This window comes from Chiloscyllium plagiosum, chromosome 7, assembly GCF_004010195.1.
Source record: "Chiloscyllium plagiosum isolate BGI_BamShark_2017 chromosome 7, ASM401019v2, whole genome shotgun sequence".
Lineage (NCBI taxonomy): Eukaryota > Metazoa > Chordata > Chondrichthyes > Orectolobiformes > Hemiscylliidae > Chiloscyllium > Chiloscyllium plagiosum.
Window position 1 is genome coordinate 16594844 of NC_057716.1, and position 19430 is coordinate 16614273.

Here is a 19430-nt window from a genome sequence, read left to right on the forward strand (position 1 = left end):
TAATATCATTTATTGTATCCGTTGCTCCCGATGCGGTCTCCTCTACATTGGGGAGACTGGGCGCCTCCTAGCAGAGCGCTTTAGGGAACATCTCCGGGACACCCGCACCAATCAACTACACCGCCCTGTGGCCCATCATTTCAACTCCCCCTCCCACTCTGCCGAGGACATGGAGGTGCTGGGCCTCCTTCACCGCTGCTCCCTCACCACCAGACGCCTGGAGGAAGAACGCCCCATCTTCTGCCTCGGAGTCCCCCACTCACCTATTGTATTCTATGCTACTTTCTCCCCACCCCCACCCTCCTTTAGCTTATCTCTCCACCCTTCAGGCTCTCTGCCTTTATTCCGGAAGGGCTTTTGCCCGAAATGTCGATTTTACTGCTCCTCGGATGCTGCCTGTACTGCTGTGCTCTTCCAGCACCACTAATCCAGAATCCAGAGAAAATAACCCTAATCTATTCAATCTCTCCCTATAGCTCCAATCCTCCAACCCTGGCGACATCCTTGTAAATCTTTTCTGAACCTTTACAATTTTCACAACAGCCTTCCAAGAGCAGGGAGACCAGAATGGTAGACAATATTCCAACAGTGGCCTAACCAGTGTCCTGTACAGCCACAACGTGATTTCCCAACTCATATACTTAATGCTCTGATCAATAAAGGAAAGCATACCAAATGCCTTCTTCACTATCCTATCTACCTGCGACTCCACTTTCAAGGAGTTATGAACCTGCACTCCAAGGTCTCTTTGTTCAGCAACACTCCCTAGGACCTTACCATTAAGTGTATAAGTCCTGCTAAGATTGGCTTTCCCAAAATGCAGCACCTTACATTTATCCAAACTGAACTCCATCTGTCACTCCTCGGAAGACTGGTCTATCTGTACTGGAAAAGGCAAAGAGTTATAGCCTTAGATTGTTAGGAATGCCCTTCTGGCTGACAGCAGTACCAGCCTGCCCTCTAGCTGTTTATGGAGAGTGAGCTACATGGAGGTGACACTGCAGCCCACATCAGCAAGAAGAGAGCAATCCAGTTGGCCAGCAGCCCCATTGAGCTTGCAGCACCCGAAGCTACAGAGGATTGATTGGCACTGTGCCCAGAGGCCTTATCCCAGCAGGTAAGTGTTGGGAGTCTTGGGGGCAGGGAGCAGGGTGGAGTTTGCACTAGGGTATTGCTGACAAGAACGCATTTGGGGAAGCAGACAGATCAAGACTGAAAAGGAGACTGCCAATGGAAGAGAAAGATGCCCACCCTTCCCCTTTGCCGCCCACACCCAAAGTGATGTAACTTCCAAGGCCCCATGTCAGAAAATACCGAGGCTGGATAGAAACTGTCCATTAATGGTCACTCAAGGGCATCAAATGTGGCAAGAGTAGGGTTAAGTTTCGCCCCTCACAGCATACAATGGTGTGGAGAAGGTCACACAATGGTAATGGCACTAACTTTGAACTAGGAGGCACTGGATTGAGTCCTATCTTGTCCAGCATGCTCTCTAAGGTGTCCGAGCAGTTTAATTAAAAATAGTAATACTGCGGAGAGGCTGGAAGGGGACGGACAGCAGGCCAGAGAGAGACTGTGAGGCATGTTCCAGCAGTTTCCCATTCCTTCCTGCCCCTGTGGGGGGAAATGTTAAAATTCTGCCCAGTGTTCCCCCACACACTGGCTCATGTGAGCCCAGTGGCTGGTCTGGGGCCTATTCTCCAGCACAATTCACTTTCCTAAAATCAACAATAATTTTGCATTTCCATGTTATAAAACATGACGCAGCCATCAATGTATATTTGGTGGAATTTTGTTCATGTCAGGCTTAATGGGAGAATATAATTTCTGTCTCCAAAGTAAGTGAGTTGAGCTGTTGAGTGTGTGTAGAATCCAAAAGGAACTGGGATATAGTTCCAACTCAGAGTGGCATGGGTTTTGAAGAGGGAATTGTCGGGGACGAATGAACTGCTTATCCTTGTCTTCCTAAATTGGTAGAGGTCATGGATTTAAGGAGGTGCTGCCCAGATTTGGACGTTCATGATTTGATTTGATTTGATTTGATTTGATTTATTACCCATATGACACTGTGACTTTGATATTCAGGTTTCTTGTGAACAGTGCCTGTAAAAAGCAGGCCATCGAGAACTCCCTTTAGACCTGGGCGACTAGACCAGGCATGACATGGGCTACATGAAACTTCAAACAGGCACCCAATCCAAATTAAAGCACACACAAGAGAGAAGCAAAAACTGGCATGTTTACTTGGTGTTGCACTTGGTAACTTGCACTAAGTAATATTCTATAAAAGAAACATGACTCCAACAGAGTTCGAAATATTATGAATTCTTATAGTCGCCTCTACGTTCTTACAGTCAGTGCATTGTTATTAAGTTGTACTTATACATTACTTCAACCACCATTTTCACCTACAAAGGGCATTCAATAGTGACTAGAGGTAAAAGCACTCAATATGTTGTACCCTTCCAACATTCCAACCCAGCCAAAGAGAGGACAAACCAAATACAGTGAAGGTTCCTACTCTCGATTCCAAAGAGTTTTGTGGGAATTTCAGTTCCCGGTGTGCAACCTCAACACACAATCTTTTACACACACACACAGACATCAGCTCTTCATTCCAGGCTCACTAACATAAGAGCAAAGACAGCCGTTTAAACTTTAATGCCTCAGTGCCACTTTCATTAAATATGAATTGAACGCATTTCCATTTACAAAGCATTAGAGAGCTGCAGCACAGCAGGACGTGTAAGGAAACAAGATGACAGAAGGGCAAACTAGAACAACGTGTGCAGGCTCAAATCAGAATGTGAAGCCATTGAAGAGTTTTATTTATCTTTTTTGGGGGGGGGGTGGGGTGGTATTAACTGGGTTTATTGGTAAAGCCACAAAAAAAAAGCCTCTCATCTTCAAGCACTCCATCAATATTGCTGTGCATATTCATGCACATCCAAGCACAGAGGATTCCCCAAGACTTTAGCAGGCTGGTCACTCAAATCAGAAACAATGTCACCCTTTATGTCCCCACCATCGACACAGCAGCTGACACCACTGTTCAGTAAACACAAATATTTGGATTCCATTCCAATTATCCTGGATACCTGGCTGGAAGCTGGGTTATCATATCAAAGAGCCTGCAATGGGACTAGGTGGGTCCACTCTGAACCATTCCATAGATTACAATCCCCCGGTGTCACAGCACACCAACTAAGCACTGGACTGCAAGGGGGTGAGAGTTGTACTTTCTCGTACAGAGCCTCGCTCATAACTCTTTTGTTAAGATAATTGCTTTCTGGGCACCATGCACCTCAGCAAGGGCATATTGATACCAGAGTGGGGACAGTGCCCTTTCAATAGAATGACACCAAATTGGCTTATTGTTCCTCGAATTCAGAAGACTGTGGGCAGGTCATGGCTTTCATTCAAAAAGGATTTGGAAGGAAGAATGAGCATGCAGAGCTACAGAGATGGCAAAAAGAATGGGGCTCATTTGGACTCATTTGGACAGCTGATGGAGACATGATGGGCCAAATGAGCTCCTGCTGTCCAGTGTTTACTATGACAAAGAGAATCAATAAGGGGGCATAAAATGCTTTTATAACCCTGGTGGGAAATTCAGTAAGAATGGCAATATAATTTACAAATCAACCTAATGAGAAAGTACTTTTACAAGATACACAGTAGCAGAAATCTCAAACCTTTCCCCATCTCCCAACCCACAGAAGGCTGCGAATGCTGGTTGGGTGGGAGAGGGGAGGGGGTCGTCAGTTGGAGCATTTGAGATGGAGAAGTTGTCAGACAAGGGCACAAAGCCAAGGCTGACAATACAGTGATGAGAGATTGAGGAGCAGACTGGCATCCTCCTGCTCCGCGGAGAAGGAATGAAAAATCTGCCCCATCACAACCACTCGCGTCCCCACGATAGAAATTGTCTGCTCACCCTCGGCACCTTGGGAATGGCATGCGATACTGGGACACCTCGTAAAAGGCGAACATAGTAAAAAAGGGAAAAACAAGCCACGCCCAGCGACTGAATGCGATACTCGTAAAAGGCGAACATAGTAAAAAAGGGAAAAACAAGCCATGCCCAGTGACTGAATCAACTCATCTAGTTTCCCATGTGGGACCTAAGCTTCACACTGGAGATGGTCATCACCCACCTATAGCCTTCAAACCCTTTCTCCGAACTACTGCACTGTGGGGGGAGATAGTTATGACCTTCAGGGGAGGGTTTGCTCCTGCGAGAGAACAAGAGAATTTCTGAATTTTGGGTCATTTACTAAGCTCTAGCAAGATTTACTGAAAAGTTCTCCAACTAAAACTGGACGTTGAAGTTTCCCCAACAGTGGAGCACTGGTTTCTCCCAAGAAAGAAAAGAAGAATGAGCATTTGAAATCACCTGAGAGGGAGAGAGAACAACCATGTTACGAGAGTGGCGTCAACTGCCTATTACTCCCTTTATAGAACATTGCTGGATCCATTGGAAGGGAGCGAGAATGTAAGATTTGATGAGTGAGGCCTGCATATGGCTATGTGGCTATGAGGCACAGAGCCTGTTATTTGTTCAATGCTGACAGCTCTGCTGGTACATGATGAGGCTGGATAGGTGAATCATCAGCATGCTTATTCGACCAGGGATACTAACATTGTGACAGGTATAGCGTGTCCTAGAGCAGAAACCTCAGTGACAGTCAGCAATGTTATAAACAAGTGATAATGGGCACCACAACACATTAGCTGGGAGGCTAAAGTCACATGAGGCCTACAGATAAATGGCTACAGTCAACAGCCTGAATCTGCAGTGTTCGGTTAGGACCATCTTGCAGTCTATTCTTTTGATTTCACTTCAAATGAACACATCCAAGAAATTTGAAATCAAAAACACAGATCGCGTGAAAAAGAAACAAAAAAAAAGCCACCCCACAGCACTTTCAGGAGACTTCCGAGTGCTCTAGTTATGAGTCAGAGGCATTTAGCAACAAGGTAATTAACTGTTAACATCCCAATAAAATTCATAACATCAACTACAATCTTAAAAAGAAACTAATTCTCAGTTGCCATCATTAGTAACATGCAAGTCTTCTACCTAGATCTATGGACAGGAGTTATTTGCAAACTCATTGTATTAGATCACAAGATAGCTTAACCCAAGTACAGCATACAAGCACAGGATGATACATCAAAGCCAGGACTGGGAACAGATCTCCCACAATAATGTTTGATGTGGGTGGCACATTGACTCAGTGGTTAGCACTGCTGCCTCACAGCACCAGGGAACTGTGACCGACTCTATCCTCGGGCAACTGCCTCCGCGGAGTTCACACATTCTCCCCATTCCTGCGTGCATTTCCTCTGGGTGCTCTGGTTTCCTCCCACAGTCCAAAGATGTGCAAGTTAGATGGATTGGCAATGCTAAATTGCTCAGTGTCCAGGGGTGTGCAGGCTAGCAGGGTTGGCTATGGTAAAACGTGGGGTTACAGGGTTAGGGTGAAATGTTCTTCAGAGAGTCAGTGCAGACTGTATGGGCTGAATGGCCTCTATCTGCATTGTGGGGATTCTATACTGCAGGAATGAGATTTTCCTCAAATTACAGTCAGACCAGCAAGCTGTAAAGGCCTGAACCCCTTCCCGAGCCCATGACGGACAGAAGAGTAGTCACAGCACAGTTCAATGTGGAAGACATCTTGGCCATTCACTCATCTGACCCAGGTTTGAATGCTGCTCAGTGAAATAAATAATTTGTCGACTTTCATTTGCGTATTCCTTGAGCAAGACACAGAAACGGAGTCAGAAGGGGGAGCAAAGAAACAGTTGGAATGGCACCAGCACTGAATCCACATTAGATTTAACAACCGAAAGAACTGCAGCTGCTGTGAATCAGAAACAAAAACAGAAGTTGCTGGAAAAGCTCAGCAGGTCTGGTACCATCTGTGACCCTCTAGGGTCACCGGACCCAAAACGTGACCTGAATTCCCTTCACAGATGCTGCCCGACCTGCTGAGCTTTTCCAGCAACTTCTGTTTTTGTTTCCCACGTTAAATTTAACTTGAGGAAGGGGAGCCTCGAAACAAATTTCCAAAACGGCCAATGGCCAAATGCTGGCCAGATCACTCATCTCCCCTGGCTTTTCAAGTTCTCATGCGTTAATAGTGAAATCAGTGTGTAAAACCTCACAGTGGTACAACTGCACAAGTTGGGATCAGGGCCATCTTTTGAAACAGCTGAATCAAAACAAAAATGGAGTTTACTGACCGGGTTCTCTCAGTCATTTTATACGACAAGCAGCCAGAGGGAATTTCTGGGTTAAATCTGTGTGTATGCCTCTCTGCCTGAGTAATAGTGCTAGTGAGAATTATCATTATGCACGAACTGTGGGAAGAGAGCAGAGCATGGACATTGAAAGACTTGTTTGTTGCAAGGAATGTTTACACGGTACCCTGACTGTAAATGAACTGTAAACGGGGCAGTACAGACAGAGATCTTGGAGGTTGATCAGGATGGAAGGAGACGATGGAGATAAGGAAGGAAGAGGTCATGCAAGGATGGGAAAACAAGGATCAGAATTCAAAAGTCAACATGCTGCTAGACCAGGATCCACTGCAGGTCAGCAAGTTCGGGCTCAATAGGAAAACACAGCTGGCTTTGAGGGAAGGCACAGAGTTTTCAATGACCTCAAATTTTCATGAACAACACCACAGGACAGAAGCCATGAGTGTATAGAAATAATCAAGTGTCGAGGTAATGAAGGCATGATGACCGGAGAGGTGACACACATAGGAATGGGCAGCCTTACGATTGTGTAGATTTCATGCAATAAACCACTGCTGGAACCAGCCCTGTGAGCACAGTTTAAGAGTCAAGAGAGTGTGGTACTAGAAAAGCACTGCAGGTCAGGCAGCCTCCGAGGAGCAGGAGAATCAACATTTCGGGCATAAGCCCTTTATCAGGAATGCTTACTGAAGAAAGGCTTATGCCTGAAATGTCGATTCTCCTGCTCCTCGGATGCTGCCTGACCTGCAGTGCTTTTCCAGCACCACAGTCTTGAGCCTGATCTCCAGCATCTGCAGTCCTCACTTTCTCCTAGCATGGTTTAAGAGTTGCCAGTGATGTTTCTTAAAATGTTGAGTATTTCACCGAAAATTCCCAGGGACCAAATTTAGCATAAAATAGGAATCAAATCAATAACCTTTCAATGTCAGCTCCTAACCATCAAGATCTGACAGGATCTCTCTTGCTTCTAACCCCACCGTCTGGAAAGAGTGTGCAGTTCGCTGCTGTATTCAGTAGGCTGATTAAAGCTAAAACCTTGCGTCACACGCTCACAACAGGCTCCGTAACACATTGTCTGCATATGAATGAACTCAAAACCATCCCAATATAAACACTGCTTCAGCAAACTGACAAGGTGGTAACCTTACATTATTCTGTTCGCTGACCTAGAAACGGATTTCTCCTTGCAGGGGAAGTCTTGCGGTCAATAAACCCCTCCCTTAAAGAGTTTTTTCCCCCCACTAAGATCTAAACTCAAATCTTACATCCTTCCTTTTGCATGACTTTAAATTCAATATTTATAATTGTGTTAAATCACCGAGTGCAAATAACATCTGTTGACTGATCCACTTTAGAACGGTAGCCACATTGACTGAAGACATGATGTGAAACACACACGAGATAATCCCTGTGCTGATGTGCCCCCAGTTTTGGCTCAATAGTGTCCACATAAAATGGCCTTGGCAGTCTCCAATGTAGATGCGCACCCGAGGGCACTCAAGAAAGACTCGCATTCCTCTACAACTACAGAGTTTCCCAAAGCAGTATTACCAATGCAATACTCAAATATGGTCACCACGGTTTTGGAGGAAACACCACAGCCAATTCGCACAGAACAAATAACCAAGCTTTATTGACGTTGCTTGACAGGGATAAACGTTGGTCCAAAAGCACCAAGAACTCACTCCTCGGCTCAGTGAGCACAGATCTTCTATAAACCCAAGAGAGCAGGCGGGTTTTCAGCTTCACATCTCATGCAAACAGCAGCACCTCTGACAGTGCAGCATTCCCTCAGGGCTGGACTGAAGGGTCAGCCAAGATTAAGCGCTGAAATCTCTGGAGCGGATAGCCCAAGAACCCTGTATAAATCAATGTCATCATCTCCCTTGCAGCATGCCTCGATAGTTCACAGGCTCCTCCCTTCCCTTATGAGGTGACACACATCCAGTTGCTGCTCCAAGTCTCCACACCTCCTTAAACCCAGCAAACGGCGACGCTAACATAAATCACTACCATCCACATCCACTGCCCCTCACAAATGGGCATGAACGGGAATCAGAGTTTGCGACTGAATTCTCGAACCGGTGGAGGGGACAGGAGCCCTGTTTCTGACCCCTCTGATCAAAAGCACTGGTGTTAATTGGAAATGTTTTCCACACTGTAGCTCAGTTGAACAAATCATCAAGACATTTCCAACAACACATTCTCCCTTCATTGTGAAATCCTTCCTACAGCTTAACAATTAGATTAGATTAGATTAGTTACAGTGTGGAAACAGGCCTTTTGGCCCAACAAGTCCACACCGACCCGCCGAAGCGTATACCACCCAGACCCATACTCCTACGTTTACCCCTTCACCTAACACTACGGGCAATTTAGCATGACCAATTCACCTAACCTGCACATTTTTGGATTGTGGGAAACTAAGAACATAGCCAAGGCAAATAAGCCAGCTCATGTACGAAACAGCCTTCCACACTTTCCAGATGACACACCTCCGACAGCACACATACCAGATAGTGACATGGCTTGGAGATGCTCTTAACCCTCAGTAACGACAATTATCAGCTAGCTTGCAGTGATCAACTGCAGAAACTGCCCGAGTGTCATGGCTTGCCTTCAGTATCTCACCTCACCCCATGGATTACACCAGGAGGCCCTAACCCTATTGTACTGAGGAGGAGGACAGAGTCTTAGCTGCTCCAATGTAAAAAATTGCCAGTCGTTACTGCTTAAAACCATCTAGCTCCTGCCCACATGACACCAGCTGCTCTACTTAAAACATTCCCACAGATCAGATAATCAGCAAGCTGCTGAAAACAAACTTAGCAAGAATAGACTTGGTCACTGGACTTGCCTCACATGGAAGCAATTTAGGATTTTATACTTTTGGAGAACAGCTGGATGGGACTATAGTTCCCCTCACAGTAAAAAAGCATTGAATCATGGAACCCAATTACCAAAACTGAAAAGGTTAAAAGTCGCCACAGAAAATAACAGAAGCAGAAGCTACTCAGGAACCTGCAGTTCCCCATTGCTTTCTCCATGGTAATGCTTTAGTCAAGCAGAAATGCCTACCAATCAGCAGCCTTTCCTCCCATGACATAAATTGGTCTGATCATCTGAAATCAGATGATCTTGCATTTGGCCTGTTGACTACAAAACGAAAAGCTTCAGCAACATCTCTCTCTTTTCTGTCATATTCAAGAAATTAATTTAATTAGTCAGCCACTGAAAAGCAATGGTCTTGTTTAATGTTAATACAAATACCATTCTCATCATGCTCCCATATGGTACTGATTTATTCTGGAGTACAGTTACACAGCACAAGCAATCCTTTGTAACCTCGCCCAAGTGACCATCTGACACGTACAAGCCTTGACAGTAAGCATTACAAGGATGTTCCAGACAGCATGACATCAGAGCCAAGCCTGATCCTATTTTTGGCAAGGGGACACCTCCACATACTTCCATCACTCTGATTCACTGCAGCAACAACTGGACAATTAGAGCAACCAGTCAGGTAACTGCTCATCAGCACTCCCACTTTCACAGAGTATTCCACACATTGGATGCCTCTTGTTTGTGCAGTTTGTCGTAATCTCCCAATAACCACCATTCCCAGGATGGATAGACGCCCTTGCACATGGACAATTTGCAGTCAAGGAGTAAAAGATGTGATGCTAACCTTGAAAAGCAATGCTGAACAAACTCAACTAACATGTCAGCTCAATTGAACCATCTTTCCTAACTGATGAATGCCCTAGCATGTTCTTTCGTCTTGGTATGGGCTCAGATCTCTGCCTAAGAGAAAATATTACAACTTTTAATTTTAAAATGGGGAATGGGGAATGGGGCAGGCCAATGTTGTTAGGAGGTTAAGCTGAAGGTTTACTCAATCAGCTCTGCACTGAGTGCCGCCCAGGCTGATGACCAACAGACACCAGCATCAATCACCACCACATTCTGGTTGTCCTTACAGGAAGTTCTGGATGGAACAATCAGTGTCTGCATGGCATTCAGTGAAAGTTCAGTGTCGAGTGTTCCTTCACTGTACCACTTCCTAGTCTCTGAGTGCTTATGCCAAGGGATGTGGTCAAAAACACACTGCATCCACAGATTTATTTTTGTGTTTGCGCGTGAGTGAGAAGGGAAGAAAGAGAGAGAAAAAAAGAAAAAAAAAAGGGGTGAAGGAAACAGGGTATAACTTTTTAAATTAGGTATCCATTGATTTAAAAAAGGAATAATTGTAAACAAAGTCTGCGCAGACACAAAACCCACTGTCCTTCTTGTAGACCAGGAGCAATTTCCACTGACATTCACTTCCAAAGCCTACCACAATTGGCATCCCTCCCAATTTTCTTCCCAATCAGCTTGACTCTTGCAGGGGTTCACATTAGAAAAAGCAAGGATCTGGACACCCTCCGCACCACTCCTTCAAAATACCACTGAACAGATAGGGGCATTGCCACTACTGAATGAATTTACAAGCTCCTCAGCTCCAGTGACTGAAAGACAATTAAACAGCTTCCTGTTCCAGCCAGCATCAATAGTGACAGGGAAGGGGATGAAAACCAATTCTCAGTCAGCACAAAGAGTTAACTTCTGTCTGGGATTCAGATGCACAGCCACTTTATGCTTATTCATTCATGAAACGTGGGTGTTGCTGGCAAAGACAGCATTTATTCCCAGAGAAAGAAACAACGTGCCATCTTCTTGAATACAGTGGAGTGGTTTTACAGCATCAAGAGTCAACCTCATTGCAGTAGGTCGAGACACACATCTAGACCAGACCAGGTAAGGATGGCAGATTCACTTCCTTAAATAAACTGGATGTGTTTTTAAAATGACAACTTAATCATTTTCAAGTTCACCATTCCTGGATTTGTTTTCTAATAACCAAATTTAAATTCCCCAGCTACCATGGTTTGAACATCTGCCTCCAGATCACTGGAAGGTTAATTAGCAATCCCCTAGACGAATGGTCTATTAACATTACCACTGTTCATTCAGGCTCAATCACTGCATTTCTTTACAAGTTATGTCTTCCCAGCACCAGTGTTTGCGTCCTGCACATTGCAAAAGCTTTACAGGGAATAATGCTACAAGGTGTATCTCTGCATTGACAAATATATTACTGACCGTGACTGCCATGCTATACACTGTGTACATGGCATGCATAAAATTGTTTTAAAATGTGTGCCTGTCAGGCAGTGGGAAGAAGAGAGAGAGGGGTAACAGAGGCTGTAGGTTTCAAACCGGGAGGTCCAGGATATTCTAAAAGTTTGAATGAACCACAATCAGAAAGCATGAGCACAATTCCCATCCCAACAACAAAGCTACTGCATGTCACTGTCTCAATGATCCCCCATTTCTCAGGGTAGGCAGGAATGCATAGCAATATTCTCTGTGCTTCTGATATAATGCAAGGCATAACATCTCACCTGTTAACAGCAAATTATGAATTCAAGCCTCACTTCACCCAGAGAAACACCCGAACACAACCTGACCAACCTGTTGCCTTGACTGAAGGGTGAATGTGTTGTCACCCACACTATGCACAAACTGGAAAGCAGCACCAACTTGCCTAATGAGCAAAAGACAATCCATAACTTTTAGTCTCTTGGAGAGATACAATGTTAACCTTTGCCAATACTGCTGTGATAACAAACAGGTTGGGCCTCTGTGACATGCGCAAATCTCCTCGCACTCTGGTATGCAGAGTACGCAGAGGATGTTAATAGTTTATGTAAAGCAACAGACAACTCAGTCTATTTACAGTCATGGATATTCCTCCTTACCCCATCCCAAAATACATGCAAACTAAAATGTAGGCTGTGAAGAGCACAAATTATTGCACATCCTGAAGTCCCAGTGGAAGATGTAACTATGTTTCATGCTTGCCTGTGTTGATTGAGTGATGTACGAAAAATTGAAACCACAGCTGCTCACTTTCAAGCCCGAGAAAGACGTAAACAAAATACTTCACCCTCACATGAAGCATGCACAGCAATCCTAACAGTGTACTTGTGTGTATCTGTTTCTGAGTATGTCTGTTTGTTCATGTACCAAGTCAGTGTAGGTGAAGGAGCCCCAACTTTGATTGTGTAGACATGTGCACATTTGAGTGTGTTTATCTGGGTAACTGTGTCTAGTCTCTGTTTAATTGTGAGTGTGCCAGTGAGTACAAATACATTTGTGTATTTGTGTGACCATGTCTGTGTAAATACTGTGAATGTTAACATACCCGTATTTGAATGCCTGTGCATATTTTTTGTGTATGCTGTCTGTGTTGCTGCTTGTGTGTGTTGGGGTGTGGCACTTTTGAGAGCATTTGTGTATTTGAGAATGTGTCTCTAAATCTGTGTCCTGTCAGAGTATTTACATTTCTGCATGAGTGTTGGGGATGTGGAAGGGGGCTGCTATTTCAGGATTTGCACGAGTGTGTTTTAGGAGCGTGCGTCTATCTTTGGGGTCATTTCTGTGTGTGTGTTTAGGAGCGTGCGTGTATCTGGGATCACTGTGTGTGTGTGTATCTTTAGGGTCATTTGTGTGCGTGTATCTGGGGTCATTTCAATGTGTGTATTTAGCAGCGTGCCTCTATATGGGGTCATTTTTCTATATGTATGTTTATTCGGAGTCACTTCTGCCTGTACAGTATTTGGGGTCATTTCTGCACGTATTGGAGTGTGTGTGTGTTTGGGGTCCCTTTTTGGTCGGCGTGGTGTGTGTATATTTGAGGGTGTGTGTGTCTGGGGAGGGGGTCTATGGACAGATGTGTTTTGGAGTGTCTAAGTGAAACGAAGTGTGCCGACTGACTGCGCCCATACCGTTGAAGAAGCTCTTCGCTTTCAGGTAGCCGACACTGAGACGGAGCACGGAGAGTTTGTCGAGACGGGCGAGGACATCCTCAGTGAAGGGCAGCAGACTGGTTAGTTTATCCAGCTCACAGTTCAACCGGTCCCGGTGCCTTTTGGACGGATTAGACTTGACGCCATCAGCAGGAGGTGGTTTGGGGCTAATGACATGTTTGGGGTTTTTGTGAAAACAAAACAGGAATGAGACAGAACTGCACGGTTAGAAGTATTTACAAAAGGAACCATCGCTTTTAAACTCTTCCCCCCCACCACACCACCAAGAGTTGTCAGTTGAAATGAACCAGCCACCCCCCAACTCTTACCTCTTTTGCACGGGTTTCTTCCTCTTTTTCACGGCGTAAATCCCACCAGCATTCAGCATGTTGTCGGCGAGTGTACAATCCACAAGGTGACAAGGAAACCCAGCGGTGGAAGGGGCTCACCCCCAGCCCAGCGTTACAGACTCTTCCCCCCGCAGCGCCCGATCCACTGGGTCACAATCCTGAAGCAATCCCGGGCGCTGTCAGTAATGGCGAGAGCCCAGCTCCCCGGGAGCTCACTCTTTTCCCCCCCTCTCTCTAACTGGTAATTCCAGCAACACAATCCAAGCGAATATCCCCCAAGACTCTTCCTTCTATAATGAGTCAGTGTCCCCTTTCCTCTGTCTCTGTCCCACTGCAACCAGGAACTTTTGTCTCTCTCTTTTTTTCTCTCTGTTGTCGTGCCTGTCTCTCTCCTTCTCCCTGGGCTGGGCTTAGACCCAATCGGCTTGACATCATTGGTTCCGGACTCCCGGAAAAGGAGCTGAACCGGAGGAGGAGACTGGTTAAGGTGGCTTTGGCACTGAGCACTTGGGTGGGGCGACTCCCGTCCCAGGATAGAATTTGGTTCCAAATAGAGAAAGTGTCTGAAACCACTCCTCCTAGAATGCATCAAATCACCAGCAGTCTTAAGAGGTTTTTTTTAATAAATGCATTTCGAAGGTGTCTGTCTGCAATGGTGCAGGCAAGCCAAGCCAAGCGAACCAATTCACTCAGCTCTCCAATATCCCAGAAAGGTATGCACTTGTATTTGGGGACTGCATCTGTCTCTATTGAAAATTAAGAGTGGTAATGGCTTCGTGGTATTATTATTGGACCATTAATCCAGGGACCCCAGCAACAATCTGAGAACCTGGGTTCAAGTCCTGCTTGTGTAGATCTATATTCAATTAGAAATTTGGAATTAAGGGTCTAATAGGTGCAGGAGTAGGCCATTCTGCCCTTTGAGCCTGCACCACCATTCAATATGATCATGGCTGATCATCCTCAATCAGTATCCTGTTCCTGCTTTATCTCCATAACCCTTCATTTCACTATTCTTGAGAGCTCTGTCCAACTCTTTCTTAAACAGATCCAGAGACTGGGCCTCCACTGCCCTCTGGGGAAGAGCATTCCACACACCCACCACTCTCTGGGTGAAGAAGTTTCTCCTCATCTCTGTCCTAAATGGCCTACCCCTCTGGTTCGGGACTCACCCATCAACGGAAACATGTTTCCTGCCTCCAGAGTGTCCAATCCTTTAATAATCTTATACGTCTCAATCAGATCCCCTCTCAGTCTTCTAAACTCAAGGGTATACAAGTCCAGTCATTTCAATCTTTCAACATAAGATAGTCCCGCCATTCCAGGAATTGACCTCGTGAACCTACGCTGCACTCCCTCAATAGCCAGAATGTCTTTCCTCAAATTTGGAGACTAGAACTGCACACAGTACTCCAGGTGTGGTCTCACCAGGGCCCTGTATAGCTGCAGAAGAACCTCTTTGCTTCTATACTCAATCCCTCTTGTTATGAAGGCCAGCATGCTATTAGCTTTCTTCACTACCTGCTGTACCTGCATGCTTGCCTTCATTGACTGGTGTACAAGAACACCCAGATCTCTTTGTACTGCCCCTTTACCTAACTTGACTCCATTTAGGTAGTAATCTGCCTTCCTGTTCTTGCCACCAAAGTGGATAACCATACATTTATCCACATTAAACTGCATCTGCCATGCATCTGTCCACTCACCTAACCTGTCCAGGTCACCCTGTAATCTCCTAAAATCCTCCTCACATTTCACCCAGCTTTGTATCATCAGCAAATTTGCTAATGTTACTATTAATACCATCTTCTATATCGTTAATATATATTGTAAAAAGCTGTGGTCCCAGCACTGATCCCTGTGGTACCCCACTGGTCACCGCCTGCCATTCCGAAAGGGAGCCATTTATCACTACTCTTTGTTTCCTATCAGCCAACCGATTTTCAATCCAATCATTACTTTGCCCCCAATACCATGCACCCTAATTTTGCTCACTAACCTCCTATGTGGGGCTTTCTGAAAGTCTAGGTACACTATATCCACTGGATCTTCCACTGATGACGAACCCTTTATCTGATCTAGCCTACACGTGACTCCAGGCCCACAGTTATGTGGTTGACTTTGTTTTACGATTGTCACATCTACCTAGGTACAGTGAAACATTCTGTTTTGCATGCAATACAGGCAGGCCATACCATATAAAGTAATAGAACAGAGCGAGGAATACAGTGTTACAGCTGCAGAGAAGGTGCACAAAGAGCAAGATCGACATTAAATTTAAAATTTGAGAGGTGCATTCAGAAGTCTGATAACAGCAAGGAAGAAGGTGTTCTTGAATTTGTTGATACCTGTGTTTTAAATGTTGGCCCAGCTGCTGATACCCACATCCTGTGAATTAATTAAAAATATACCCATATTGGAATTCAATCAGTTAAGTTTCATGTCTGACCTGTTGTAGTGGAGATTTGCATACTATCATTGCATTGCGCTGATCTCACTGTCATGCCTAGGTGCATCTGAGTCCAGTGTCAAGACAAAGTCAAGGTGTTTGGAGATGTCTCTGAGTGCTGAAGTAATAATACTTGAAAGTACTGCACACTTTGCTCAGGCAAATCTTAATTAGATGGGGACTCACATCAGCGTTCCTTCTTAAAATATAGACAAAGAGAGGGGCAACAATGAATGTTGAGCCTTGAGATGACAAAGCTGAAGAGACAATAATGGGGAGCCAGGAAATGGCAGAGGAATTGAACAAATACTTTGATCAGTCTTCATGGCAGAGAACACTGACATCATTCTAAACATACTAAAATATGAAGGGGCTAACGGGAGGGAGAAATGAATGCAATCACTATCACTAGAGGAAAAGTGTTTGAATGGCGTGGACAAAGTTAAAAATCACACAACACCAACCTTTTGGACAATAACCTGGTGTTGTGTGATTTTTAACAAGAGGAAAACTACAAGGAAAACTAATGGGGCCAATGGCTGATGGGGTTGCATCCTAAGATTTTAAAAGAAATAGCTACAGAAATAGAAGAGGCACTGGTGGTAATCTTCCAAGGATCCATAGGTTCTGGAAAGGTTCCAGAGGATTTGTAAAATGCCAATGTAACAAAAGGGAGGGAGGTAAAATGTCAGGTAATGATAGGCGAGTTACTTTAACATCTGGTTTTGGGAAAATATTAGAGTTGATTGTCTACTGTAAAGAATGTAATAGTAGAACATTTAAAAATACAAGGACTAAACCAAGTGAGGGCATAACACCATAAAACATAGGTTCAGAAGTAGCCTGTTGAGCCCCATTGAGTACACTTTGATGAGATTATGGCTGATCAGATCATCCTTAACTCCAAGCAGAGTTAGCACAGCTTCCTGAAGGGGAAATGATTCCTGACAGGTTAATTACAGTTCTATGAGGAAATACCAAGCAGGATAGATAAAGGGGGATCAGTAGATGTAATATATTTAGGCTTCCAAGCAGCATTCTCAAGCTTAGATTAGATTACTTAGAGTGTGGAAACAGGCCCATCGGCCCAACAAGTCCACACCAACCCACCCAGACCCATTCCCCTACACCTAACACTACGGGCAATTTAGTACGGGCAATTTAGCACGGCCAATTCACCTAACCTGCGCATTTTTTTTGGATTGTGGGAGAAAACCAGAGCACCCGGAGGAAACCCACGCAGAGAACGTGCAAACTCCACACAGAGTCGCCTGAGGCAGAAATTGAACCCAGGTCCCTGGTGCTGTGAGACAGCAGTGCTAACCATTGTGCCGCTCATTAAGGTATTTCATACAAGGTTACTTCATAAGATACAAGGTGCTGAACGTACTATATCAGCATGGGTAGAGGATTGGCTAATTAATAGAAAATGGAGGGTTGCAATAAGGGGAGCAATTCCAGGTGGTGTCCTATAACAAATGGAGAGCCACCAGGATTAGTGCTGGAGTCACAGTTATTTACAATATATGCCAGTGACTTGGATGACAGACATGAATGTGACCTTGCTAAATTTTCAGATGACAAAAACATTAGTGGGAAGGCAAGTAGTGAAAAAAGTCTGCAGAGTGATATTGGTTAAATGAGTGAGTAAAATGTTGCAGTTAAATTATAATGTGGGGAAAATGTGTGATTACGTGCAGCAGCAGGATGATTAGAGAAGCTGAATATTATTTAAATGTGGAAAGACTGCAGATGTTGTGCAGGAAGTCCATTGGCATGTAGGCCTTTATTTCAAATATAAAAATAAGGAGGTCTTGCTAAAATTATGCAGGACAACAGGCCACAGTCACAGGGCAGACCACAGCTGGGATACAGTGAACAGTTCTGACCCTTTAACAAGGGAAGATATACTGGCTTTGGAGACAGTCCAGAGAAGGTCCATTAGGTTGATACTGGGTATGGAAGGATTTTCTTATGAAAAGTGTTTGAATAGATTGAGTTTGTACTCATTGAAGTTCAGGAGAATGAGAGGAGACCTTATTGAAACGTGTAAGATTCTACATGGACTTGACAGAGTCCTGTGGAGAAGTTGATTCCCCTTGAAGGAGAGTCTAGGAACAGAGGGCATAATTTCAGAGTAAAGAGCCATCCATTTAAAAGAGAAAGAAGGAGTGGTGAATCTGTGGAATTGTTTACTGCAGGGGCTGTTGAGACTGGATCATTAGCTATATTCAGGGCTGGGATAGACAGACTTCTAATCATTAAGGGAATCAAGAGTTCTGGGGTTGTAGCAGAAAAGTGGTGTTGACAATGATCAGATCACCTATGATCTCACTGAATTCTGAAGCTGACTGAGTGGGCTGAATGGCCTTCGTCTGCTCCTGTTTTATGATTTTTTGGCCTCACTTGTCAAACCAGGTGTCACAGATGTGTCACGTGCAAGCAACTCTGTGGAAACTCCAGTGAGGGTGTGGGTTTCAGTAAAAATTAAAGAAAGGTGAATTACGTTGAAGAGCGTGACAAGTATCCTCCCCTTCTCCTCCTTCATATCGTGAATAATGGCACATTCAGCAAATTTTGTTAACACTGATTCATTTAGAGAAGGATGGATTCCTCTCAATTGAAGTAACTGCTTTCAGACTACTGAATGTTCTTTATTATCCCAGTCTTTCTTTTACTCACCTGAACCTATTGACTTGCTCTCCAGAACTGACTGTTCTCTGCAACTTTGAGTATGAGGGCTCACTGTCAACAGGGCCAATGGTGAGTGCGGGGCAGGATATTTCATGGCACCCTTTGACCTGTCAACATTCAAGATGGCTCAGTAATCTGCTTGGCCATCATGTCTTTTTCTCACATTTCCCAGACAGATGTGATTTAGTAAGTTCAGCCTTTAAAAGAGGCTTTGTGGAGATGAAAAAGAAATTGTATTAAAATTCTACGCGTTTATTCTCAAATTCTGCAATTCCCCATTTTATGAGTGGAGCACTGCATATTTTATTTGTTTGAGCTTGCTTGTCAGAACTCTTTATCCCATTTTCAAGTTGAAATTACTTACTTCATGCATTCCAAAACCAGTATAGTCCAATTTGTGGGAGTCTACCATTAAGCTTCTGTTTCCTTTGTCTCCCTCATATCCTGTGACACTACTCACTGTGAGCCAGAGAATAGGCTTGATTGATTTCCTGACAACACTCCTCATGCTACCTGGATGCCAAGGTGATGTAAAAGAATAACTTCTCATGGGGGCAAGGTCAAACTGACTGTCACAGGAAATCCAATCACTGACCACATTGTACCATCGCACAGTTTCTGTTTTAAAAGGCAGAACCTATTTTCTGGCTTGATAGTACAGCATCATTCCCTGTGTTGGCTTATCATGTATGCGGAGAAAGTGAGGACTGCAGATGCTGGAGATCAGAGTCGAGAGTGTGGTGCTGGAAAAGCACAGCGGGTCAGACGACATCTGAGGAGCAGGAGAGTCAACGTTTCAGGCATAAGCCTGATGAAGGG

The 19430-nt window shown here is 44.5% G+C and overlaps 1 protein-coding gene across 2 annotated transcripts in view; it reads right to left on the reverse strand.

Annotated features, from left to right (window-relative positions):
* The window catches only part of ahr2 (aryl hydrocarbon receptor 2), a 150684-nt gene extending 136830 nt beyond the window's left edge, over positions 1-13854 (reverse strand). For both annotated transcript variants that reach the window (XM_043693100.1, XM_043693101.1), the window contains exons 1-2: positions 13448-13854; positions 13098-13285 (exon numbers count right to left, since the gene is read on the reverse strand). In XM_043693100.1, the coding sequence (XP_043549035.1) occupies positions 13098-13285; positions 13448-13506 (247 nt within the window). In that variant the 5' untranslated portion in view covers positions 13507-13854. The remainder of the gene's footprint in view (positions 1-13097; positions 13286-13447) is intronic.
* Positions 13855-19430: the final 5576 nt, after the last annotated feature.